This window comes from Salvelinus alpinus, chromosome 32 (assembly GCF_045679555.1).
Source record: "Salvelinus alpinus chromosome 32, SLU_Salpinus.1, whole genome shotgun sequence".
NCBI classification, from domain to species: Eukaryota; Metazoa; Chordata; class Actinopteri; order Salmoniformes; family Salmonidae; genus Salvelinus; species Salvelinus alpinus.
This window is the reverse complement of record NC_092117.1, coordinates 18,124,329-18,151,568: the sequence shown is the minus strand read 5'-3', so window position 1 is coordinate 18,151,568 and position 27,240 is coordinate 18,124,329. Positions and strand designations below refer to the sequence as shown.

The window sequence follows — 27,240 nt, the reverse complement described above, 5'->3', positions numbered from 1 at the left end:
TTTAACTCAATCTGGCACGAGGGCCTGCTATACAAATCGATGGAAAGTGGTGTTGGGGGAAAAACATACAACATTATAAAATCAATGTACACAAACAACAAGTGGGCGGTTAAATTTAGCAAAAAATACACTTTCCCCCCCACAGGGCCGGGGGGTGAGACAGGGATGCAGCTTAAGCCCCACCGTCTTCAACTTATACACTACCGTTCAGAAGTTTAAATAGTACCCACAACACACCAGTCCCAACGTTAACAGTGAAGAGGCGACTGGGATGCTGGCCTTCTAAACAGAGTTCCTCTGTCTGTATTCTTTTGCCCATCTTAATCTTTTATTTTTATTGGCCAGTCTGAGATATGGCTTTTTCTTTCCAACTCTGCCTAGAAGGCCAGCATCCCAGACTCGCCTCTTCACTGTTGACGTTGAGACTTGTGTTTTGCGGGTATAATTTAATGAAGCTGCCAGTTGAGGACTTGTGAGGTGTCTGTTGTTCAAACTAGACACTCTAATGTACTTGTCCTCTTGTTCAGTTGTGCACCGGGGCCAGTTTGCGCTGTTCTGTGAAGGGAGTAGTACACAGCGTTGTACCAGATCTTCAGTTTCTTGGCGATTTCTCACATGGAATAGCCTTAATTTCTCAGAACAAGAATAGACTGAACAGTTTCAGGAGAAAGGTCTTTGTTCTGTCCATTTTGAGCCTGTAATCGAACCCACAAATGCTGATGCTCCAGATACTCAACTAGTCTAAAGAAGGCCAGTAGTTTAATTGCTTCTTTAATCAGAACAACAGTTTTCAGCTGTGCTAACATAATTGCAGAATGGTTTTCTAATGGTCAATTAGCATTTTAAAATGATAAACCTGGATTAGCTAACACAACGTGCCATTGGAACACAGGAGTGATGGTTGCTGATAATGGGCCTCTGTACGCCTATGTAGATATTCCATAAAAAATCTGCCATTTCCAGCTACAATAGTCATTTACAACATTAACAATGTCTACACTGTATTTTTGATCAATTTGGTGTTATTTTAATTGACAAAAAATGTGATTTTCTGAAAAAAATAAGGACATTTCTAACTGACCCCAAACTTTTGAATGGTAGTGTATATCAACAAATTGGCAAGGGCATTAGAACAGGCTGCAGCACCCGGCCTCACCCTACTAGAATCTGAAGTCAAATGTCTACTGTTTGCTGATGATCTGGTTCTTCTGTCCCGAACCAAGGAATGGCTACAGCAGCACCTAGATCTTCTGCACAGATTCTGTCAGACCTGGGCCCTGACAGTAAATCTCAGTAAGACAAAAATAGTGATGTTCCAAAAATGGTCCAGTTGCCAGGACCATAAGATACAAATTCCATCTAGACACTGTTGCCCTAAAGCACACAAAACTATACATACCTCTGCCTAAACATCAGCGCCACAGGTAACTTCCACAAAGCTCTGAACAATCTGAGAGACAAGGCAAGAAAGACCTTATGTGCAATCAAAAGGAACATAAAATTTGACATACCAATTAGGATCTGGCAAAAAATACTTGAATCAGTTATAGAACCCATTGCCCTTTATAGTTGTGAGGTCTGGGGTCCACTCACCAACCAAGAATTTACAAATTGTGATAAACACCAAATTGAGACTCTGCATGCCGAATTCTACAAAAATATCCTCTGTGTACAATGTAAAACAACAAATAATGCATGCAGAGCAGAATTAGGCCGATACCCACTAATGATCAAAATCCAGAATTCTAGCGATTCCCAAACCTTCCATGACAAAGCCATCACCTACCGAGCAATGCACCTTGGAGAATAGCCCCCTAGGCGGCAGGTAGCCTAGTGGTTAGAGCGTTGGACTAGTAACCGAAAGGTTGAAAGATCGAATCCCTGCGATGACAAGGTAAAAATCTGTCTTTCTACCCCAAAACAAGGCTGTCATTGAAAATAAGAATTTGTTCTTAACTGACCTGCCTAGTTAAATAAAGGTTAAAAAAAGCAAGCTGGTCCTGGGACTCTGTTCACAAACAGACCCCATGGTGCTCCAGGACAGCAACACAATTAGACCCAACCAAATCATGAGAAAACTAAGACAATTACTTAGCTGCAACTGCAAGTGCATTTGTAAATCATGACCCATCTTGAGTTGGGCTCTGGGATGGTGCAATTGTTGAGAAAGTGAGCTTATGGTTGTGTGGGGGTAAGGGCTGAGTGTGTGTGGGTGTATGTGTGTATCCCACAACTGTTGCGAAGGAAGAACTAAAAGATGTTAGGGACAATAGAGGATGATCCACAGATATATATAATACAAATCGAGGTGAGGGCAATGGAAATGCATATGGCAATTGATCTACTTCAATTCGGTAAATGGCACTGTATGCTCTTTTCAAAGAATGGATCCCAGTCGGTTCAGGGCTATGGGATACAGGGGGTCGAGGGTGGTCTGCCGGGCATTGGGATGACAAGCCATCTCGAGATGAGGCCTTTTAGCGGGTGGAATAGTAGGGACCAATTGGAGGTTTACTTAGTAGAAATGCAAATATCATGGTACAACTATATAGACACTCAATCATTATGTTACTTTTTAATAGTACGTTTACAAAAATATATTCTGATTAAAAGAATGAAAGGTGTGTCTCATTATGGTAAGTGGTGAAATAAGTATAGCCAGTTACAATTGTAATGGCTTAGCAGATAATAAGAAAAGACGATCAGTATTTACCTGGCTAAAAGAGAAGGATTATAATATCTATTGTTTACAGGAAACCCATTCAACAGTTTTAGATGAAGTTTTGTGGAAAAAGAACTGGGGGGGCAAAATATATTTCTCCCATGGGCAAAGAAATTCAAAAGGGGTGATGGTTTTAATTAACAATAATTTTGATCCAAATGTGCAAATTGTCCAAACAGATCCTCAAGGTAGATGGATTATTTTAAATATGTTATTGGACAATAAACAAATATGGCTTGTTAACCTGTTATGGCTGCAGCCCGACGCCGGTACACCTATGACAACATCCAGCTCAAGTGCAGGGCGCGAAATTCAAAATCTATTTTTTTTTAAAAAATATTTAACTTTCACACATTAACAAGTCCAATACAGCATTTGAAAGATAAACATCTTGTCAATCCAGCCAACATGTCCGATTTTTTAAATGTTTTACAGAGAAAACACCACATATATTTATGTTAGCTCACCACCAAATAAAAAAGAGGACAGACATTTTTCACAGCACAAGTAGGATGCAAGTAGCATGCACAAGCCAACCTAACTAACCTAGAACCAACCTAAATAACCTAGAAAAAACTACCTCAGATGACAGTCCTATAACATGTTACACAATAAATCTATGTTTTGTTCAAAAAATGCGCATATTTTAGCTATAAATCAGTTTTACATTACTGCTACCATCATAGCTACAGTCAGAAATCGCACGGGAGTAGCCAGAGAAAATACAGACACCAACGTCAACTACTAATTACACATCATAAAACATTTCAGAAAAATATATGGTGGATAGCTAATGAAAGACAAAGATCTTGTGAATAGAGCCAATATTTCCGATTTTTGAAGTGTTTTACAGCGAAAACACAATATATCGTTATATTAGCTTACTACAATAGCTAGCACACAGCAGCATTGATTCTAGTCAAACGTTAGCGATAGCACAGTTCGACAGATATATGAAAAAGCCTCCCAAATTGGGTCCTTATCTTTGTTGATCTTCCATCAGAATGTTCTCCAAGGGGTCCTTTGTTCAGAACCGTCTTTATTTGGATCCAGAACGAACGATTTCCCTCTTGAATTAGCAAGCACACTGGCCGTGCGGTGCTAACCTCTCCGTCTTGACAAAATTCTTGCGTCGCATCACGTCTAAAGTCCAGAATAAATTTCAATAATATAATTAAACTATATTGAAAAAACATACTTTAGGATGATATTGTGACATGTATCAAATAAAATCGAAGCCGGAGATCATATTCACCTTTAACGAGGGTTTTCCAGGAGCCGAGTCCAGGTCCTACTTCGCGCCCAGAAAAAAAAATAAAGTGCGCAGCTCTCACTCCAAGAGGTTGTGTTCAATCCCAGGACGAGATAATCAAGTCATTTCTGCTCTCACTTCCGCATGACACCCAGGGGAAGGCGTATGACGTGTTTCTACAGTCTTAAGTGACATGCCCTTTTATAGACAAGCTCTTGAAGAGAGACATCGATTTTGGAAATCTCACTTCCGGATAGGAAATGGGCTGTAAAAAGAGTTCTGTTCCACTTAGAGAAATAATTCAAACGGTTTTAGAAACTAGAGACTGTTTTCTATCCAATAGTAATAATAATATGCATATTGTACGAGCAAAAATTGAGTAAGAGGCCGTTTGAAAATGGGCACATATTTTCCAGTTTTTCAATACGCCCCCTGCAGCCATAACAAGTAAAACCTATACGGTCCGAATAATGATGATCCAAGCTTCTTTGAAAATATATATAAGAATTTATCAACTCTACAAGCAACACTAGACTCTTATTATAGTGGGAGATTTTAATACGGTCTTAAATACCTCTATAGACCGGAAAGGAAATCACACTACAAACTATCACCCTCAGGCACTTAAGGAAATCATGAATGTCATGGATATATTGGAATTAGTGGATATATGGAGACTTAAATACCCTGATTTAGTGAGATATACATGGCGGAGGCTGAATCAAGCTAGTCGTCTTGACTACTTTCTTATACCATTCTCTCTGGCACCAAAAGTTAAAAAAGTGTTGATAGGGGACAGAATGTGGTCGGATCATCACATAATTGGCATATATATTTCTCTTACAGAATTTCCACGTGGGCGAGGATATTGGAAATTTAATCAAAGTCTACTAGATGATAAATTGTTTAGAACTAGGACAGAAGATTTTATAACTGACTTTTTCAGACATAACATAGGTACAGCAGATCCCCTTATTGTATGGGACACTTTTAAGTGTGCCTTTAGAGGCCATGCAATTCAGTACTCATCTATAAAACAAAGGGAATTTAGATCAAAAGAGTCCATATTAACAAAGGAAATTGAAGGACTAACAGTACAGTTAGATAGCAATAAAAACGGTACCATAGAGGCACAGAATAAGTTAGAGGAAAAACAAAAAGAAATGGAGGAACTTATTCAAGAAAGATCCAGTGTAATATATTATAAAAATAAAGCGAACTGGATGGAATATGGGGAAAAATGCACCAAATTCTTTTTCAATCTTCAATATAGAAATGCTACCAAAAAAAATGTATTAAAACTTGTTACAAATGATGGAGTCACGCATGATTCACCAAATGATATTTTGAAAGAGGAAGTAAAGTACTTTAAGAATATGTTTTCGTTTCAGGCTCCTCCATCTCCACTAACTGAAACTAATTGTATGGATTTTTTTCCTATTAATAATGTAAAATTAACATCTGTACAGAAAGACTCATGTGAAGGCCAAATTACAGAGGAGGAACTGCTTGATGCAATTGGGGCCTTTAAGGATGGGAAAACTCCAGGGCTGGATGGCATACCAGTGGAAGTATACAAAACTTTTTTTGATATACTCAAAGGACCATTATTAGCTTGTTTTAACCACTCCTATATAAATGGTAGATTATCAGACACGCAACAAGAAGGTCTGATATCGTTATTACTGAAACAGGACCCAAGTGGTATATATAAAGATCCAGTCTAATTAAAAAATTGGAGACCTCTTACACTTCAGTGTTGTGATGCAAAAATCCTAGCAAAATGCTTGGCGCATAGAATAAAAAAAGTTGTCAGATATTATTCATCCTAATCAGACAGGTTTTTTACATGGACGACACATTGGAGATAATATAAGGCAAGTACTGGAAACAATAGAACACTATGAAATATCGGGGACACCAGGTCTGGTTTTCATAGCTGATTTTGAAAAGGCTTTTGATAAAGTACGACTGGAGTTTATATATAAATGCCTAGAATATTTCAATTTTGGGGAATCTCTTATAAAATGGGTTAAAATTATGTATAGTAACCCTAGGTGTAAAATAGTAAATAATGGCTACATCTCAGAAAATTTTAAACTATCTAGAGGAGTAAAACAAGGTTGTCCACTATCGGCATATCTATTTATTATTGCCATCGAAATGTTAGCTGTTAAAATTAGATCAAACATTAATATTAATGGATTAGAAATCCGTGGCTTAAAAACTAAGGTGTCATTGTACGCTGATGATTCATGTTTTCTTTTAAAACCACAACTAGAGTCTCTCCACGGCCTCATAGAGGATCTAGATACCTTTGCTATCCTCTCTGGATTAAAACCAAATTATGATAAATGTACCATATTACGTATTGGATCACTAAAAAATACACATTTTATATTGCCATGTAGTTTACCAATTAAATGGTCTGACGGAGATGTGGACATACTCGGTATAAAAATCCCAAAAGAAAGAAATGATCTCACTCCAATAAATTTTTATAGAAAGTTAGCAAAAATAGATAAGATCTTGCTACCATGGAAAGGAAAATACCTGTCTATTTGTGGAAAAATCACCCTGATTAACTCTTTAGTCATATCACAGTTTACCTATTTGCTTATGGTTTTGCCTACACCTAGTGACCTGCTTTTTAAATTATATGAACAAAAAATATTCAATTTTATTTGGAACGGCAAGCCAGATAAAATTAAAAGGGCCTATTTATATAACGAATATGAATTCGGAGGGCAGAAATTATTAAATATTAAAGCATGAGACCTCTCACTAAAGGCATCAGTCATACAAAAGTTATACTTAAATCCAAACTGGTTCTCTAGTAAATTGGTACGAATGTCTCATCCTATGTTCAAGGGCCTTTTTCCCTTTATTCAGATTACACCTGCTCACTTTCGGTTGTTTGAAAAGGAAATAATCTCCAAAATATCCTTATTTTTTAAACAAGCCTTAGAAAGTTGGTTGCAATTTCAGTTTAATCCACCTGAAAGGACGGAACAAATAGTACAACAAATATTGTGGTTAAATTCAAATATAGTAATTGATAAAAAACTGTATTTATCGAAGAAATGTTTAAAAAAGGTATAATTTTTGTGAATGATATCATAAATAGGACTGGTGGAGTTATGTCACACATGCAGCTAACACAGACATATGGAAATGTCTGCTCTACCCAAAATTACAACCAATTAATTGCAGCATTACCACAAAAATGGAAGAGGCAAGTAGAAGGGGAAAAAAGTAAGGAACTTGTATGTCGGCCCTGTATTAAAGAACATAAATGGTTAAAGAAAAGTGTGATAAATAAAAACATATACCAATTTCATTTAAGGACCAAAAAACTGACAGCTGTGCCATATAAATTGCAAAATAGTTGGGAAGAGATTTTCGATGTACCCATTCCATGGCACATGGTTTATGAATTGATACGCAAAACAACGCCGGATTCAAAACTTCGAATTTTTCAATTTAAATTACTGTACAAAATTCTTGCAACCAATAGAATGTTATATATATGGGGTATACAATCTTCCCAGCTCTGCAGATTCTGTTGTGAGGAGGCAGAGTCATTAGATCATTTATTTTGGTATTGTCCATATGTAGCTCGTTTTTGGTCACAGGTCCAGGAATGGCCGAAGAATTGCAACATTTGCCTAGAACTAACGCTACAGATAGCAATACTGGGGGATTTGAAAAGCCATAGTCAATCAATCAATAATATAATAATTATTTTAGCAAAAATGTTTATTTTTAATTTACAATCTGTAGAAGCTATGAGAATAGGAAGGTTCAAATCTTTTGTGAAGCATCACAGCACAGTTGAAAAATATATGGCAAATAAAAATCCGAAATGGATGATGTTGGAAGATAGATGGGAAGGGTTGAGTGGAACTGAAGGGTGGGACTAATAACAAGATAAACAATGTAGGGCATACGGGATCTATGAAATGTGTATAGGTGCGGAACTTTTGTGAAATAGCACAGTTACAAGTGGAAATAAAATTGGATGGACAACAGAAATAGAGGAAGGACTAAGAACAAACAAGAGAGAACTATTATAAAGTAGACTGTGTCTGTAAAATAGGTATAAGATGTATAAATTGAAGGTAAAAGCAGAAGTGTTTATTAGTTTACTCCAATTGGGGGAGCGGTGGTAGGGTTGCGGGGAATAATAATAAAGGTATATTCTTTAAAAAAGTATGTATGTCTATATAGGTATGTGTATGTATATATATGTGTATATGTATGCATGCGTGTATGGATATATATATTTACCCCCAAAAATATGGGGGATTGGAAATGATGCAGACAATTACATTGGAAGCAACATTCTTTCCGCAATATTAAGCTGATCCACCCCTAGAAAAAAATAATAATAATAATAAAAAAATATATATATATATTAAAAAATAATAAAATAAAAAATAAAAAATAAAGAAATGAAAAATATATAAATATTAAAAAAACAAAAAATAAAGGAGATTTACTTCAAATGTTGGAAAGAATTTACAAAAAACTGAGAAAACTAGAATGCTATTTGGCCTTAAACAGAGAGTACACAGTGGCAGAATGACTGACCCAAAATTAAAGAAATCTTTGACTATGTACAGACTCAGTGAGCATAGCCTTAATATTGAGAAAGGCCACCAAAGGAAGACCTGGTTCTCAAGAGAAGACAGACATGTGCACACTGCCCACAAAATGAGGATGGAAATTGAGCTGCACTTCCTAACCTCCTGTCAAATGTATGACATATTACAGACACATATTTCCCTCAGATTACAGACATACAAAGAATTCGAAAACAAATCCAATTTTGATAAACTCCCATATCTATTGGGTGAAATACCAGTGTGCAATCACAACAGCAAGATTTGTGACCTGGGGCCTGTTGCACAAAACTAGGATAAGGGATTAAGCCAGGATATCTTGGTGATCCTGGCTCAATTGATCCGTAATCCGGTTGCACTAAAGATGGATAGGGGGCAGGAGGATATGTTATGGTATAAATTACCATGGAGATTTATTCTGTGGAGCTAGCCTGCTCCAGACCAGGCTAAATTCCAGGATCTATTTAATCTCATCCCTAATGTCAGTCAGCAGTCACCACAAATGGAAACCAATAGTTATTTCACTGCTCACTATACATTGTTATCACATATAACTAGACCCACTGTTATTATTTAAACGTTTGTGATCATTAATTTCAATGATTTTGGATAAAAAATGATTTTTAGATGATGTTGCTATCATTAGATAATTTACAGTTTCCCATAGACTATAAGGCTATATATAAAATGATAGAATATTAGGGCCACAGAGGGGAAAAAAACACAAGTCATAATATTGTAACCAGTTGTTTTAAAGGAGGACAGTTGTTAAAATGACAGATGTGGGGCATTTCGTGAAATTGTACTTCAGTATGGTTTCATAAACAAAGACATGCTGATGTGCCAGAATATTAAGTATCACATTGTCATAAGTATCAAAACTGTAAAAACAATATGTAGCTTTTCTGCAGAAAGAACCAGCCTCATAAATTTATGACTTTATCCTTTTTCTTCAGTGTGGCCCTAGTACTCTGTCATATAAACAAATACACATTCCATATGAATATAAAAACACAATGTGTAACATTATGTTCCTTTATTGAATAAGGACAAAACAAAGCAGGTAAACCATCAGCTCCTTTCGAAACTGAAGTCACAGTGACTCTACAAGATGGAAAGCACAGAGTCCAAGCATATTATACAAAATGATACATACACATTCAAAGGTCTGTATATAACACACCCTGCATGTCTGCACACTAAAATAAATGCAGGACAAATCCATACACATCAACTGAACAGACAAATGAATGGATGCAGTAGCCTCCCTGCAGCCTTGTATTACACACAGTATACCGCACAAACATCATAAGAGGCCAAATTCGTCATAAAAAAGAACCCAAAAAAACCCAAATTCCTCTGCCACCGCAGGACATATTTAACCAAAATTGAAAGCACACATACTAACTAAAATAATTCAACACATATTGGTCCCTCAGCAGCCGACCACTGTCGTCATCAGGGAAGATTGCCGGATTGTCCCAGTCCATGGCTGGTGGCACTCTGGGGGCCCTCTCCTTCCTCAGGCAGGCCACATTGTGGAGGACAGCACAAGCCACAGTAATATCACATGCCCTAACAGGGCTGACCCTTAATTTGTGAAGGCAGTGAAAGCGTGCCTTCAGGAGGCCAAAGGTCATTTCAACTCTGGCCCTGGTCCTGGCATGGGCATGGTTGTAGGCCTGCTGTGCTTCCTGGGGGTCTGTGAAAGGTGTCAGGAGAAAAGGCTGGCAGCCATACCCCCTGTCTCCCAGCAACACACCAGAGAATTCACCTGTCAACACAAAATCTCATCATTACTACCTCATAAACACAGTGATATTCTTGACACAGCCATGATGGTTATAAATAGGGGTTGTGTGGCTTACCTTGTGATAGGCACTGATAGATTTCAGAGGCCCGAAAGATTCTGGAGTCATGGACTGAGCCAGGCCATTTTGCCACAACATTGCTGATCACACAGTCAGCATTGCAGACCATCTGAAATCATAAGATGAGGAATATTACACCAATCAATGCACATCACTGGCAATGCAGAGTGTTCGTCAATGGACAATATCAAAAAGTTATGTTCACCTGAACATTAATGCTGTGAAAGGATTTCCTATTCACAAAATCGGCCTCATGGGCACCTGAGGGGGCTTTTATCCTTATGTGTGTGCAGTCCACTGCACCAATGACATTGGGGAAACCTGTCACACAAAGTAATGAGTATCCTACTATGTGTTAACAGTTGTCCTGTAATTTGTAGATCCTCTTACCTGCAATCCTATAGAACTCCTCTTTGATGTCACAGAGTCTTCTGTGGCCAGGGAAGGAGATGAAGACATCTGCTAATGCTTTGATAGCCAGACACACACTCCTTATTGTGCGGCAAATTGTGGCCTTGTTCAGCTGTTCTGCATCCCCCACTGAGTACAGGAAGGCTCCACTAGCAAAAAAGCGCAAGGCCACACAAACCATTTGCTCCACACTCAGTGCATGGCTCCGTGCAGTGCGGTGCTTAATCCTGGGACCCAGTAGTCTGCATAGATACCTGATGCCATCTGCAGAAAACCTGTATCTTTCATATAGATGGTCATCAGGGAAGGCCAGTGGGTCCAACCGGTCCCTGAAGACCCTTTCTCGCCTGAAGGCTCTCCTCAGCACAAGTGCTTCTTCATCCACCACATCTCGCACGAATGGGCATGCCATTGTCAGAGCAGAAAGGAACACACAATTTTGGGCCTTCATATAGGCTAGTGGCCACACCTGGTGCTGGGGGGGTGGGCAAAAGAGGGCGATGCCTTATAACGATGACTTGGTTGTACTGATTGCTGGGAAAATAAAAAAAAACTTAGAAAGATGCCACCGTCCTGTGTGCTCACAATAAGAGCTCATATGTCATGGCTCACTTGACTTTACGAGAATATACCTAATTTTTATTTTGAGCTGTGTCATCTTCTTGGAGCTGGGGGAGGAAAGAAAAATAATGATTAATACATTTGTGTTACAGTTAGCATACAGTGTACATTGAAGGCATATCTCACCTCCCTCTCAAGTTTTTTTATTTCAAGGTCCAGTTTCCTAATTGTCCTCTTTTTTATTTCGGACTCCAGTGCAAGATTTTCCATCTTTTTCTTCTTGTACTGAATGTCTATGTCTGCCAGTTCTATTTGGCGCCGGAGGTGGTTGCCATACAACTTTCTGATAGCTTGTGAGCTCTGTGAACACAATACAATTAGCGCAGCTGGAATTTGGCAGGATGTGGTGTCCTTTTATTAATACGCACTATGTTGCCAGGCTGGTTTTCCCACTGTATAGCATCTGGGTCCTGTAAAAGAAATTAGATTTTTTGATTTTGATGAGGACTCCTCACCATTGTAGAGTAAATAGTACTTTCACAGTCTTAACATGATACCTCATGCCTTCTGGAATCCAGAGAGATGGTCTCCTCCTCATCATCGTCTCCATCATGTGCTGTTGCTGCTGCACTGGGGCCTTCACCCTATCACATTTAATCGGATTCATATTGAAGCTAGTAGACAAGACATGCCAGGCCTACAGTATGCCTTTGATGGAGTACTCACTGGATCAGCATCGTCTGGTGCTTGTGCTGGTGGCTCTAACAGGAACACAGTGCTGCCAGACACTGCAAGGCAATAGGTAAACCAAAGTCAGACAGTCCAAATTGATTCAATATGAATGTGGTTGTATCCCATGTAGAGATGGAAGGACATACCTTGAATGAAGCGGGTGGCATCTTGGGAGGAACCTATGCTCGTCTCTTTCCCCCCAGGGATCCCCTCTAAGACGGGCCTGCCTTTATTTAGCTCCAAGGCCATGTCCTCTGCTGGGGTAAGGTCAGCCTTTGGTGACCCACCACCCGTGCCTTGTCTGTGGGTATTCTTTTTCACTGCTAAAACAGTACAGACAATGTGTGAGCAGGCACCTTCTGGGTACAATATATGCTTGTGCTTTGTTAAATATTAGTCAGGGACCATACCATTCTGCAGAATGTTCTTGTATTTGATTTTGACCTGCTGCCATGTCCGTTTTGGCCCGTTCATGTTTAATCTACACACACACACACACACACATTTAATGGAGTCACACTGCAAAAAATTACTTGGTATTTTTGTCTTGTTTTCAGTAAAAATATCAAAACATTTATCATAGCTTTATACAGTGTGATGGAGTTACTTTACACAATTTCACTCATATCTGCAGTGCATTTCAATTAAAAATTTAACCGTTTCATAATTACAGTACAACTGCATTTTTGGAGATGTGAATTAAATATTTGAATTGTAATTGTGATGTTTCAGCGGAGCGGTGAGTGTGTAATTGTGCACTACTTACGCATTCAGGCGGTCTGCAATACTTTGCCACGCTTTTTCTCTTTGCTTTATCACTGTGGCGGTGTTGCCTTTCTTCTTAATTATATCTTTTACCTCCTCGTATGCCTCCATGAGGATTTGTGCTTCCGACGGGGAAAAGTACGCGGCTCTAGTTGCCATGGTAAATCAGTTAATCTGTGATCTGTGGCGGGGTCTATTTGAGTGAGCCGTGAGCGCGCACCTATCCAGGATTGGTTTCACCTGGCTTAATGAATCCGTGTCTGCTCATCCTGGCTTGGTCTTTGTGCAACCAATTAAGCCTGGACGCACATGTTTTGGCTTCATTGAGCTCAGCTGAGTCATTTATCCCGGATGTCTTAATTCTACTTTTGTGCAACAGGCCCCTGTTGTCACAAGGGCAACCAGTGAAGAACAAACACCATTGTAAATACAACCTTTATTTATTTTCCCTTTTGTACTTTAACAATTTTCACATCATTACAACACTGTATACAGACATAATGACATTTGAAATGAATTTATTCTTTTGTGAGCGTAATGTTTACTTTTACTGTTTATTTCACTTTTGTTTATTATCTATTTCACTTGCTTTGGCAATGTAAACATATGCTTCCCATGCCAATAAAGCGCCTTAAAAATGTAAATTGAATTGAGAGAGAGGGACAAGAGAGGACAATAGTGAAAGATGGTGATATGCGGTGTGAGCCACAAAGAAAGAGTGAATGAAGAGGATTAACATGTATAACAGTAACACAGAACGACACTGCAGGTATGTGTTTGAAGCCTGTTTGAAAGCTCTTCAATGTCGTACACCACAATAGTATGACAGCATGCCACTTCTCATTGTGAATGTTCAGACCAGATTTTGTGCCCAACAGCAGCAGCAGTTGAGACAGACAAGCCCCCTGTCCTCTCAGAGCTGCCTAACTATCATCAGGTTAATTACAGAGAGGGACTTATGATAATTCTCAGAGTAGCTAATACCCTAATAACCACCGCTCCGAAGGTTCGGATAAAGATGCATGTTAATTAATATTCCTTCAGTATTCCAACACATTTGCCTTTCCAAGCCACAGTGATATAATTATTGAGTATGATGAGGGGAATGGGGCTACAGAGAGAGAAGGGAGAGAGATACATAGAAAGAGAGGGGGTGTTGATAGAGAGACAGAGGGGGGGGGGGGGTTAGAGGGGCAAAATCAGAGAAAGATAGCGAGAGAAATACAGTCAGTCTATACTCCATTATAATAGGAGATGCAGTTGTATGTATGCTGTGTGTCTCTTCTCTCTGCTATTGTATTGTTCTCCCTCCATTGGACAGTCAGGATTATGTCACTTGAACTGTGTAAGAATATTCACAAAGTTGCTTATTTATGTGTATTTTCTCCTGGTTGTCTTTGTTCTTGTGAAACTGATATGAGGGGGTGTCACAGCTCATTATAATCCTGGTGCCATGCAGCTTGACAAAGCAACTGCAGCAGCACTGTGTATCAGAGCCATCCGGGACCAGAGAGGGACTGTGTTTCAAAGATACTGGAGTCATTTTCAACTTCATAGAGAACATTCACCATGAGAGTACAATGGTGTGATGATTTAACATTTGGGTGCTTCTTTTTTAAAACTTTGAACAATATCAGTACACAAATTAAAACGTATAATTATTTGCTGCTTTCTTTAAAAAAAACAAAGTTACACTGACATTATTCTATTGTATTGAATTCTATTACAAATCATTTTGGCAGTCACCCCACTTGTATTTAAATGGTGCGACTTACATCCAGAAGTAAAGATATTTATTTACTTTTTATTCTGGTGACTTTGGACAAAGTAATTCTGTTCAATCCTTTCTCCTTTGCTCTGTGATGTTTTCTCTCCAGCCACTGACACAGAGCTCTGGCCTCAGTTGCTGTATAAGGGCTTAAACAAAGCTGTTCTCTCCCTGAGGGTGACAAGGCAAATCAACTGATCCTTGATTACACACATCCTTGATTACACACAGGCTTTGTGAAAATCCCAATCAACAGCTCAATCGATCACATTTGTATGGGAAACAGTCCAAGTGAAACTAAAAAGAGGGACAGAGCCAAATAATGTTAAGGGAAACATTGACCTTACAATACTCTTTAATTTGGACGATGCCTAATATGAATCAGAACAGATGTCCTATGAACAGGTGCTTCTGAGTGATGGTGGCGTCACTGCACTTTTACTTGCTAGCATGATAACAGGAAACTTCCCAAGAGCTAGTGGGACAGATTAAGGGGGAGGGGAAACTACAAACTATCAGGGCAAAGCTACTGCCTTTTTAAGATAGGGAAAGTGTGTGGGGGGGGGGGGGGGTGTATGGGCCACGGAGACCCACGAGGCGGCACACAATTGGCCCAGCGTTGTCTGGGTTATGGGAGGGTTTGGCCAGCTGGGATTTTGTCTCATCGTGCTCTAGCGACTCCTTGTGGTTGTGCCGGGCACCTGCAAGCTGACTTTGATCGTCAGTTGGACGGTGTTTCCTCTGACACATTCGTGTGGCTGGCTTCCGGGTTAAGCAAGCAGTGTGTCAAGAAGCAGTGCAGCTTGGCAGGGTCGTGTTTCGGAGGGCGCATGGCTCTCGACCTTCACCTCTCCCGAGTCCGTTGAGGAGTTGCAGCGATGAGACAAGACTTTAACTACCAATTGGACCACGAAAAGGGGGTGAAAGTTAAAAAAATGAAATATGTATGGGCCTGTCAAGGACAAGGTAGAGGAAGAGGAGACTGGCTGAAAGATCACACTTTGTATGCTGTGGGGAACATAAATCCTGATGGGCCTTCATAGCAGACTTGATCGCACACCTTTTTTGTGGTTGCAATAGTGTTGTTCCAATCTCTTTAAGGAATGAGCTCCCAAGGGTGCGTGCCTGTGTGTGCGTTGGTGCGTGTGCTTAGAGATCAACACACATAGTACGTTATATGCAGTATGCATCATGCATGTATTCTCAGTCTGCTTCAACATAATTCCCTCACTACCAGACTCCCAAGACCCTTCACATTCCACCTCCATCCCTGCCTGTTATCAACCCAGGGCCTGGAGTGGCTTTAGTACGCTGTCGAGCTAATGGCTGAACGGCCCACAAGCATTAAGACATTCATCTACACACATTGCAGGCTAACTAACTCCCTAAGTCTCACTGCAATTTAGTCAAGTCTCCAAATAACCCACTTACCCTCACTGCAATGCGCTCCTGGCCTCTCAATATCTGATTTCCCCATGCCCTGTGAATTGCCCACTCACCGCCGTAGCACTCTGTTTGCTCTGTGTTTACACAACTACGTCTCTCCTCTTAACAGCTGTTGCTTTAGCGCATAACAGGAATGTTACTCCAAAATATTTTCTAGCCCTTTTCTCTGAGGCTTGGGTTTTAGAGGTCTGGAATGGCGGTTTGTTCTAGTAATCATAGGTTGGATCCCTTGATTTCATGCAGCCTGATAGTACTGGAAAGCTGACAACAAAAGGGTGATACTGTGGCTTCACTAAGACTTCTGCTAGGCTGTGAAATTTCCATCTGCCATATTGCGTCCATTTAACCAGTGTTTCAGCTCCGTCTTTGTGAGTTATCTAGGCCCAAGAGAAGTAGGTTTTTGGAATGTGACCCAAGACTCTGTTTTAGTTATTTAGTGCTTAAAGAAGTATGCATAGTGTTTGTTGCTGTCTCCTTCCTCATTAGTTGGTACAAGGACTGCAGACAGATCAGTTTTCTTCACAGGCTGAAACTAACTGGGACTAAAAAGAGCCTGACCGTCTAATGAGAGAATCTCTCCTGTGGTCTGGCAGTGTTTGATTACACAGAACACACTGCGCTCAACTGTTGCTCCTTGGAAGTATGTGGGTGTGTGTTATCTTGCCTACCCTTAAGTGTCTGTTTCTCGATTAATTGGTGTTTCTGTGTGTTCTGATTAGAAGAGGAGGAGTCAGTGTTACAGTGACACAGACATCCAAGTAGACAGGTCAGGATCAGAACAAACAGACAAAGGAACAAACAGATAAACATGCACAGACAGAGTCAGCCAAATGAATCCATTCATCAGTGATGGAAGCTATTCTAATAGCCTTTCTGCTGTGGGTTCTTATGGGATAGCCTGGGCTGGTTTAAGTTCTTTCTCTCCTCATCGCTCTCAAAAGTGCACTCATGTTGTCCAAGTAGATACCTGGTTAATGATGATATAATGATGACTCATTATATTGTGAAAATGACCTGGTATCCATGTTTCTCCCTGACTATTCTGATCACTCCTTTCTTCTCCATTTTCTCCCTCTCCAGCTCTCACCAATGTGAAGTTATGGGCCATCGACCGACAATGCTTTCAGACTATCATGATGAGGACGGGCCTGATCAAACACACCGAATACATGGAGTTTTTAAAAAGGTGAGGAACAGAAATACTATATATATTCCCTGTATATAGCTACATTCTTATGTATTTTATTCCTCTTTTGTTAGTTACTATTTTATATTATTATTTTTAAACTCTGCATCATTGGGAAAGGTTTGTAAGCAAGCATTTCAATGTAAAGTCTACACCAGTTGTATTCAGTGCATGTGATGAATAACATTGGATTTGATTACATTTTAACATTTAATTATTTATCAATATACCAGACTCATAAGACCTAGGATTGGCGATATTGAAGTGATTTACCATTGAAGTCACATTTCCCAATTCGTATTCAGTTACATAATGATAGTTAACCAGTGCAATTGTCAAACACACGCTTGTTTGCAATTTTGACCTGTTAGAGCCGGCGCCCTTCTGTTTTCAAACCCTAGCGCCAGGTTTGTTAATTGACCTGTCTGCCTTATATGAGTTCGCTTGCGCTGAGGTGGGAGGGGTGGCAGTATCTGAGGTGTGTCCTTAAAAACGTACGCCAAAGTACCAATTTCAGGCAGCACTGGTGGGGATATTTTAGACCAACCAAAAGCTGGTGTTAGCAGTAACTTGGTTGGTTATGGTATGGATTTTGACAGTGGAAGTGCAGCCTATCTAGCCATGACGACCACATGCACATGGAACAAGATACATTTTCTTTTTGTTCCCGTAAACCTTGTATTTAGAAACATAAAAACGAATTTGTTCACATTTCATTTAATTTGATTAAAAACCAAGCATTTTTTTTATTTCACCTTAATTTAACCAGGTAGGCTAGTTGAGAACAAGTTATCATTTGCAACTGCGACCTGGCCAAGATAAAAGCATAGCAATTTGACACACAACAGAGTTACACATGGAATAAACAAAACATACAGTCAATAATACAGTAGAAAGATAAGTCTATATACAATGTGAGCAAATGAGGTGAGATAAGGGAGGTAAAGGCAAAAAAAGGCCATGGTGGCGAGGTAAATACAATATAGCAAGTAAAACACTGGAATGGTAGATTTGCAGTGGAAAAATGTGCAAAGTAGAAATAGAAATACTGGGGTGAAAAGGAGCAAAATAAATAAATACAGTAGGGGAAGAGGTAGTTGTTTGGGCTAAATTATAGATGGGCTATGTACAGGTGCAGTAATCTATGAGCTGCTCTGACAGCTGGTGCTTAAAGCTAGTGAGGGAGATAAGTGTTTCCAGCTTCAGAGATTTTTGCAGTTCGTTCCAGTCATTGGCAGCAGAGAACTGGAAGGAAAGACGACCAAAGGAGGAATTGGCTTTGGGGGTGACCAGTGAGATACCTGCTGGAGCGCGTGCTGCGAGTGGGTGCTGCTATGGTGACCAGTGAGCTGAGATAAGGCGGGGCTTTACCGAGCAGAGACTTGTAGATAACCTTTAGCCAGTGGGTTTGGCGACGAGTATGAAGCGAGGGCCAACCAACTAGAGCGTACAGGTCGCAATGGTGGGTAGTGTATGGGGCTTTGGTGACAAAACGGATGGCACTGTGATAGACTGCATCCAGTTTGTTGAGTAGAGTGTTGGAGGCTATTTTATAAATGACATCACCGAAGTCGAAGATTGGTAGGATGGTCAGTTTTACGAGGGTATGTTTGGCAGCATGATTGAAGGATGCTTTGTTGTGATATAGGAAGCTGATTCTAGATTTTATTTTGGATTGGAGATGCTTAATGTGAGTCTGGAAGGAGAGTTTACAGTCTAACCAGACACCTAGGTATTTGTAGTTGTCCATGTATTCTAAGTCAGAGCCGTCCAGAGTAGTGATGCTGGACGGGCGAGCAGGTGCGGGCAGTGATCGATTGAATAGCATACATTTAGTTTTACTTGCGTTTAAGAGCAGTTGGAGGCCACGGAAGGAGAGTTGTATGGCATTGAAGCTCGTCTGGAGGTAAGTTAAGTGTCCAGAGGGGCCAGAAGTATACAGAATGGTGTCGTCTGCATAGAGGCGTATCAGAGAATCACCAGCAGCAAGAGCAACATCATTGATGTATACAGAGAAGAAAGTCGGCCCGAGGATTGAACCCTGTGTCACCCCCATAGAGACTGCCAAAGGTCCGGACAACAGGCCCTCCGATTTGACACACTGAACTCTATCTGAGAAGTAGTTGGTGAACCAGGTGAGGCTGTCATTTGAGAAACCAAGGCTGTCGAGTCTGCCAATGCCTTGGCCAGGTTGATGAATACGGCTGCGCAGTAATGTCTCTTATCGATGGCGGTTATGATGTCGTTTAGGATCTTGAGCTTGGCTGAGGTGCACCCATGACCAGCTCTGAAACCAGATTGCAGAGCGGAGAAGGTACGGTGGGATTCGAAATGGTCGGTAATCTGTTTGTTAACTTGGCTTTCGAAGACCTTAGAAAAGACAGGGTAGGATAGATATAGGTCTGTAGCAGTTTGGGTCTAGAGTGTCACCCCCTTTGAAGAGGGGGATGACCGCGGCAGCTTTCCAATCTTTGGGAATCTCAGACGATACGAAAGAGAGGTTGAACAGGCTAGTAATAGGGGTTGCAACAATTTCAGCAGATAATTTTAGAAAGAGAGGGTCCAGATTGTCTAGCCCAGCTGATTTGTAGGGGTCCAGATTTTGCAGCTCTTTCAGAACATCAGCTATCTGGATTTGGGTGAAGGAGAAATGGTGGGGGCTTTTGCGGGTTGCTGTGGAGGGTGCCGGGCAGTTGGGTAGCCAGGTAGAAAGCATGGCCAGCCGTAGAGAAATGCTTATTGAAATTCTCAATTATACTGGATTTATCGGTGGTGACAGTGTTTCCTAGCCTCAGAGCAGTGGGAAGCTGGGAGGAGGTGCTCTTATTCTCCATGGACTTTACAGTGCCCCAGAACTTTTTTGAGTTAGTACTACAGGATGCAAATTTCTGTTTGAAAAAGCTAGCCTTAGCTTTCCTAACTAACTGTGTATATTTGTTCCTAACTTCCCTGAAAAGTTGCATATCACGGGGGCTATTCGATGCTAATGCAGAACGCCACAGAATGTTTTTGTGCTGGTCAAGGGCAGACAGGTCCTGAGTGAACCAAGGACTATATCTATTCCTAGTTCTAAATTTTTTTGAATGGGGCATGCATATTTAAGATGGTGAGGAAGGCACTTTTAAAGAATAGCCAGGCATCATCTACTGACGGGATGAGGTCAATGTCATTCCAGGATACCCCGGCCAGGTCGATTAGAAAGGCCTGCTCGCAGAAGTGTTTTAGGGAGCGTTTGACAGTGATGAGGGGTGGTCGTTTGGTCGCAGACCCATTACGGATACAGGCAATGAGGCAGTGATCGCTGAGATCTTGATTGAAAACAGCAGAAGTGTATTTGGAGGGCGAGTTAGTTAGGATGACATCTATGAGGGTGCCCGTGTTTACGGATTTGGAGTTGTACCTTCTAGGTTCATTGATAATTTGTGTGAGATTGAGGGCATCAAGCTTAGATTGTAGGATGGCCGGGGTGTTAAGCATGTCCCAGTTTAGGTCACCTAGTAGCACAAGCTCAGAAGATAGATGGGGGGCAATTAATTCACATATGGTATCGAGGGCACAGCTGGGGGCAGAGGGAGGTTTATAGCAAGAGGCAACAGTGAGAGACTTGTTTCTGGAAATGTGAATTTTTAGAAGTAGAAGCTCGAATTGTTTGGGTACAGACTTGGATAGTAATACAGAACTCTGCAGGCTATCATTGCAGTAGATTGCAACACCGTCCCCTTTGGAAGTTCTATCTTGGCGGAAAATGTTATAGTTAGTGATGGAGATCTCAGGGTTTTTGGTGGTTTTCCTAAGCCAGGATTCAGACACGGCTAAGACATCCGGGTTGGCAGAGTGTGCTAAAGCAGTGAGTAGGCTTCTAATGTTAACATGCATGAAACCAAGGCTTTTATGGTTACATTAGTCAACAAATGAGAGCACCTGGGGAGTGGGAGTGGGGCTAGGCACTGCAGGATCTGGATTAACCTAGACATCACCAGAGGAAAAGTAGGATATGGGTACGGCTAAATGCTATACGAACTGTCCGTCTAGCACGTTCCGAACATAGAGTAAAAGGAGCAGGTTTCTGGGCTCGATAGCATAGATTCAAGGCATAGTGTACAGACAAAGGTAAGGTAGGATGTGAGTACATTGTAGGTAAACCTAGGCATTGAGTAATGAGAGAGATATAGTCTCTAGAGACGTTTAAACCAGGTGATGTCATCGCATATGTAGGAGGTGGAACAACATGGTTGGTTAAGGCATATTGAGCAGGGCTAGAGGCTCTACAGTGAAATAAGACAGTAATCACTAACCAGGGAAGTAATGGACAAGGCATATTGATATTAGAGAGAGCCATGCGTAGCCAAGTGAACATATGGGTCCAGTGAGTGGTTGGGCTGACTGGGGACACGGCGATTCAGACAGTTAGCAGGCCGATGCTAACAAGCTAACAGTTAGTAGGCCGGGGTTAAACAAGCTAGCAGTTAGCAGACCGGGGCTGGCAAGCTAGCAGTTAGCAGACCGGGTTAGCAAGCAAGCAGTTAGCAGGGGCTAGCAGTTAGCAGACCGGGGCAGGCAAGCTAGCAGTTAGCAAACCGGGGCAGGCAAGCTAGCAGTTAGCAGACCGGGGCTAGCAAGTTAGCCTTTGGGGGACGTCGCGATGGGGGTAAGTCTGTTTTTGCCTTTTCGTGCAGTGATGTCGATAGACCAGTCGTGGAATTAGTAGGGTTCCAGGTAGCTCTAGGTAGCTAGCAGGTTAGCAGAATGGGCCTTCAGCGGGCGTCGCGCCTGAGGTGCCTGTTGGAGTCCTCAGGCAGATTATGTCGGTATTCCAGTCGTAGAGGATCGGCGGGGTTCCGTGCCCCGTACCGGCAGTAGAAGGGGTCCGGATATTGTAGCCCAGGAGTGGGCTTCGGTGGTAGCACAGGAGCCCTGGCCGGGCTAGCTTCAGGCCAGTTGGTGCATGCTCCGGGATGGAAACGCTAGCCAGGAGTGGTCACCCGGGATTGCGGTTAGCTAGTTGCGAAGATCCAGATGAAAATGTTCAGAGTTTGCGGTAGGAATCCGGGGACATGGAGAGAAATAGGTCTGTTATGCTCTGGTTTGAGTCACGTTGTTCGAACTGGCGAGAGCTTTCCGAGCTAAAGGTTAGCTGATGACCGCTAGCAATGGTTTGCTAACTGATAGCTAGTAGGTAGTTAGCTGGCTAGCTTCAGTTGAGGGATTCCAGATCCGAAGTAAATAGAAATACTTCAGAAAAAAGCAGATCCACGCCACATATTTTGTGAGGCGGATTGCAGGGGAGTATTTAGAAGTTGAGGTTTAGGAAAATATTTTTAAAAGATATGCGAAGAAAAATATGTAAAAAGATATATACAAGGGACACAACAGAACAAAGACGTCTGACTGCTACGCCATCTTGGATTATTATGCATAGCTTCCCCTCCTCTCAATGAAGGCTGTTTTTGGGTCCTGACTAATGCATTCAACAGTTAGTCAAACCTTTCATAAAGGGTTTGACTCGTGAGACCTCTTAATTCATCAAAAACCCAAAGAATGTAAATTAAATCAAAACCCAGCCCTAATTCATACAATGAAAATAGCAACAATATGTCTGACACAGCCCAGGATCCATAGCCCTACCACCAGTGCTAAGATTTACCATTGCATTTGGTTAGTTAAAATAGAGCCCAATGTCTCCTTCAAGTTTGTTACGCATCTGGAAGTACCCACTCTACCGGAAAAAATTATTATCCCTTCTTCCTGCTCTCTATCTGACGTTGGCATTAGCATAGGGTTTGGCAGAGGAGAGGGGCTGAAGACAGGGGAGCCTATTATCATATTAAAGGCAGATTTTTGTTGCACGGACACACAGCGTGGGATAAAATATGTCCTCATCAAAAGATGGAGGGAGAGGAGCGTGTCATATGCATCAAGTAGGATATATGAGGTGAATTGGAATTGTACTGCTTTCACTGCTTTCTCTGTCTGTTCTGCTGTCTGTCCCTCTGATTGTCCCCCTGTTCTGTCTTTCACAATATTTCCGCCAAGCAGCAGCTACTTTTCCTGGGGTCCAGAAAGCAGTTATATACAATTAAAAACATTACATTACACATTAAGTGTGTGCACTCAGGCCACTCTACCACCACTTATCTACAACAAAAAAACTATTTGTACGTTGTAACGGTACTTCCACACAGATCCATGTCAATAAGTGAGTAACTGGTTAGACCTCCTGTGGCCTTTGGTCCAGACCGAGCATTCAGATTCCCAGGGCTCTGGCCCAAATCAACTCCATTATTTCCATTCACATTATGATTTGTATTGTCAGCTCGGTGGTCAGAATGGCCCTGTGTATTCCCATTGACAGGTAGGATATGGATGAGCACATTTTCTTGGGGTGAATCCATTGTTTTAATTCCACACAAAAGATTTGCTTTGGTTAGTTCTCAATGTTGAGGTGCCATTTTTTATAAAACAGTTTTGACTTGAGGTTATTATTTATAGGGGTGCCAGGTAGGTTGTGCCTACCAGAGAAGACATTGGTTTCTCCTTTTGGTTTGGGAGGGAATGAGTCCCATCTGGTCCGTCAAGTCTACACCAATACAAAGGATTTATGTAAAAGTCAGGATGGAAATACACTTTTCATAAACCCTTAAAACATTGGAAAGAACTTCAAAAACTGTATTCTTTTGCGTGGGTTGTATTAACATAAATGATCACATACACATAACAATATAACAAATAATGAGCTCTGGTTCCTCCAGAAATGTCCTGTACCTCTGGCATTAAAAAAAGTCCAGCCTGGTAAAGAAGTTCAGGGACTCAAGTGACCTTAGTCACGCATGTTGGTCCGTAGCGTAAACCCAGTATTAATCATACACTCAAAATAACACTTATTTTACAACACAACTATAAAGCGTATCAAAGACTAATACGTCCTCACAACTAACTACAAATCACAGTAAACATCACCCCAAAACAAATGAAATACCGTGTACGGAAAGGTTGTAGTCAGTCGGTCAGTCAGACAATCCAATCCGCCAACAGATCTTCAGCGGAGAAAAGGCCACGAAGAACAACAGAGAGGTGTAGTCCACAGACGCCAAGAGTGGATCCGATCCTGGGTAAACTAGCTATTAGGCAACAAAACAAACGGAATAGCGAAGCTTCAGGAACTGAGGGTTGACCACATCCTCATTCACGTCTCCATCACAACCCCACCTTTGCACAGCTGATGCTGGCTATTTAATTGGGAATTAAAGGGGAAGCGCCCTATTGGAAGGAGAAGCACTATTTAATTGGGAATTAAAGGGGGAGCGCCCTATTGGAAGGAGAAGCACTGAGACGGTTCAGAAAAATTCAGGGCCGTCACAACGTGTGTGTATATTGTGTATGTTATCATGTGTGTGTGTATGCGTGTGTCTGTGTCTGTACCTCTTCATAGTCCCTACTGTTCCATAAGGTCTATTTTTTATCCGTTTTTAAATCTGATTTTACTGCTTGCATGAGTTAGTTGATGTGGAATATTGTTCCATGTAGTTATGGCTCTATGCAGTACTGTGCGCTCATAGTCTTTTCTGGACTTAGGGACCTTTAAGAAAATACTGGTAGCATGTCTTGTGGGGTATGCATGGGTGTCTGAGCTGTGTGCTAGTAGTTTAAACAGACAGCTCGGTGCATTCAACATGTCAATACTTCTCACAAATACATTTTTCATTACAAGATTGAGATTTAGGGTTTAGTCAATGATTTGTCCCAAATACAATGCTTTTAGTTTTTTAAATATTTAGAACTAACTTATTACTTGCCACCAATTCTGAAACTGACTGCAGCTCTTTGTTAAGTGTTACAGTGATTTCACTTGCTGTGGTAGATGACGTGTATAGTGTTGAGACATCAGCAGACATAGACACACAGGCTTTACTCAGAGCCTGTGGCAGGTCATTAGTAAAGTTTGAAAAAATTAAGGGGCCTAGAAAGCTGCCCTGGGGAATGCCTGACTCTACCTGGATTATGTTGGAGAGGCTTCCATTAAAGAACACCCTCTGTGTTCTGTTAGACAGGTAACTCTCGATACACATCATAGCAGGGGATGTAAAGCCATATCACATACGTTTTTCCAGCAGCAGATTATGATTGATAATGTCAAAAGTTGCAATGAAGTCAAGCAAAACAGCTCCCATAATATTTTCATTATCAATTTCTCTCAGCCAATCATCAGTCATTTGTGTAAGTGCGTACATGTTGAATGCCCTTCCCTTTAATTGTGCTGAAAATCTGTTGTTAATTTGTTTAAATAGCATTGTGTCTGGTCAAACAATTTTTTCCCAACCATTTTACTAAGGGTTGGTAACAGGCTGATTTGGTTGGCTGTTTGAACGAGAATTTTTTTTTTTCCCTCTTCCACACTCACTTTACAGAATTCAAAATTACAATTCTTGTCTTTCAGAATTTGGTCAGTTATGCATGGGTGTGTAGGTTCAGAATTTGTTGTTGGCATGTCATGCCTAAGTATGCTAATCTTGCCAATTAAAAAAATATTAAAGTGGTTGCCAATATCAGTGGGTTTTGTGATGAATGATGGAGCCAAGTTGACCATTTTGGCCAAAATGTAATTTAAGGTGCTCCAAAGATTTTTTACTATCATTCTATATATGATTTATCTTTGTTTCATAGTACAGTTTCTTCTTCTTGATCAGTTTAGTCACATGATTTCTCAATTTACAGTACATTTGCCAATGGGCTGTGCAGCCAGACTTATTTGCCATTCCTTTTGCCTCATCCCTGTCAACCATTTAAAAAATTAATTCCTTATCAATCCACTGGGATTTAACAGTTTTTACAGTAATTTTCTTAATGGGTGCATGCATATTAATAACTGGAATAAAGACTTTCATAAATGTGTCAAGTGCAGTGACTGGTTTCTCCTCATTACACACCACAGACCAGCAAATATTCTTTACATCTTCAAAATAGGAATCACTCCAAAACTTCTCATATGACCTCTTATACACTATATTACGCCCAGCTTTTGGAACTTTGGTTTTCCTAGATATGGCTACTATATTATGATCACTACATCCAATGGATTTGGATACTACTTTAGAGAGATTTCTGCAGCATTAGTAAAGATGTGATCAATATGTGGATGGTTTCATTGTAAATACCCTGGTAGGTTGACTGATAACCTGAACCAGTTGGCAGGCACTGATTACAGTTTGAAGCTTTTTCTTGAGTGGGCAGCTTGATGAAACTAAATCAATATTTAGGTCACCCAGAAAATACAGTATACCTCTCTGTTGATATCACATACATTATCAAGCATTTCACTCATATTATCCAGATACTGACTGTTAGCACTTGGTGGTCTATAGCAGCTTCCCACAAGAATGGGCTTTAGGTGAGGCAGGTGAACCTGTAGCCATATTACTTCAACAGCATTCAACATGAGGTCCTCTCTAAGCTTTACAGGAATATGACTCTGAACATAAACGACAACAACTCCACCATTGGCATTCCTGTCTCTTCTGAAAATGTTTAAACCATGTATTGCTACCAATGTATCATCAAAGGTATTATCTTAGTGAGTTTCAGAGATATATGTCAGTATATGAATATGATCTGTTCCTAGCAAGTTCTCGATTTCATGAACCTTGTTTCTTAGGCTACATATGTTAAAATTTCTCTGGGATATGTGGGACGCCAGTGAAATTGCAGGGCGCCAAATTCAAAACAACAGAAATCTCATAATTAAAATTCCTCAAACATACAAGTATTATACACCATTTTAAAGATAAACTTCTCATTAATCCAGCCACAGTGTCTGATTTCAAAAAGGCTTTACGACGAAAGCACACCTTGCGATTATGTTAGGTCAGCGCCAAGTCGCAGAAAAACATACAGCCATTTTCCAAAG

At 40.7% G+C, this 27,240-nt stretch overlaps 2 protein-coding genes across 8 annotated transcripts in view; one reads left to right on the top strand and one right to left on the bottom strand.

Annotated features, from left to right (window-relative positions):
- The window catches only part of LOC139562210 (cGMP-dependent protein kinase 1-like), a 189,722-nt gene that overhangs the window by 104,733 nt on the left and 57,749 nt on the right, over nucleotides 1-27,240 (top strand). For both annotated transcript variants that reach the window (XM_071379678.1, XM_071379676.1), the window contains exon 4: nucleotides 17,234-17,339. In XM_071379678.1, the coding sequence (XP_071235779.1) occupies nucleotides 17,234-17,339 (106 nt within the window). The remainder of the gene's footprint in view (nucleotides 1-17,233; nucleotides 17,340-27,240) is intronic.
- On the bottom strand, nucleotides 9,600-13,388 carry LOC139562211 (putative nuclease HARBI1). 6 transcript variants are annotated; one of them, XM_071379684.1, is made up of 10 exons: nucleotides 12,585-13,386; nucleotides 12,321-12,497; nucleotides 12,169-12,230; nucleotides 12,000-12,086; nucleotides 11,871-11,912; nucleotides 11,629-11,802; nucleotides 11,514-11,549; nucleotides 10,861-11,415; nucleotides 10,468-10,579; nucleotides 9,600-10,373 (listed from the first exon to the last, which is right to left on the bottom strand). In XM_071379684.1, exons 1-7 carry the CDS (start codon nucleotides 12,646-12,648, stop codon nucleotides 11,514-11,516), a joined length of 642 nt encoding a protein of 213 aa, XP_071235785.1. In that variant the 5' UTR covers nucleotides 12,649-13,386; the 3' UTR covers nucleotides 9,600-10,373; nucleotides 10,468-10,579; nucleotides 10,861-11,415. The 6 variants fall into 6 exon arrangements, with proteins under 6 accessions (XP_071235785.1, XP_071235784.1, XP_071235783.1 ...); XM_071379683.1 differs by having other exon boundaries at nucleotides 11,514-11,802; nucleotides 12,585-13,388; XM_071379682.1 differs by having other exon boundaries at nucleotides 10,861-11,802; nucleotides 12,585-13,388.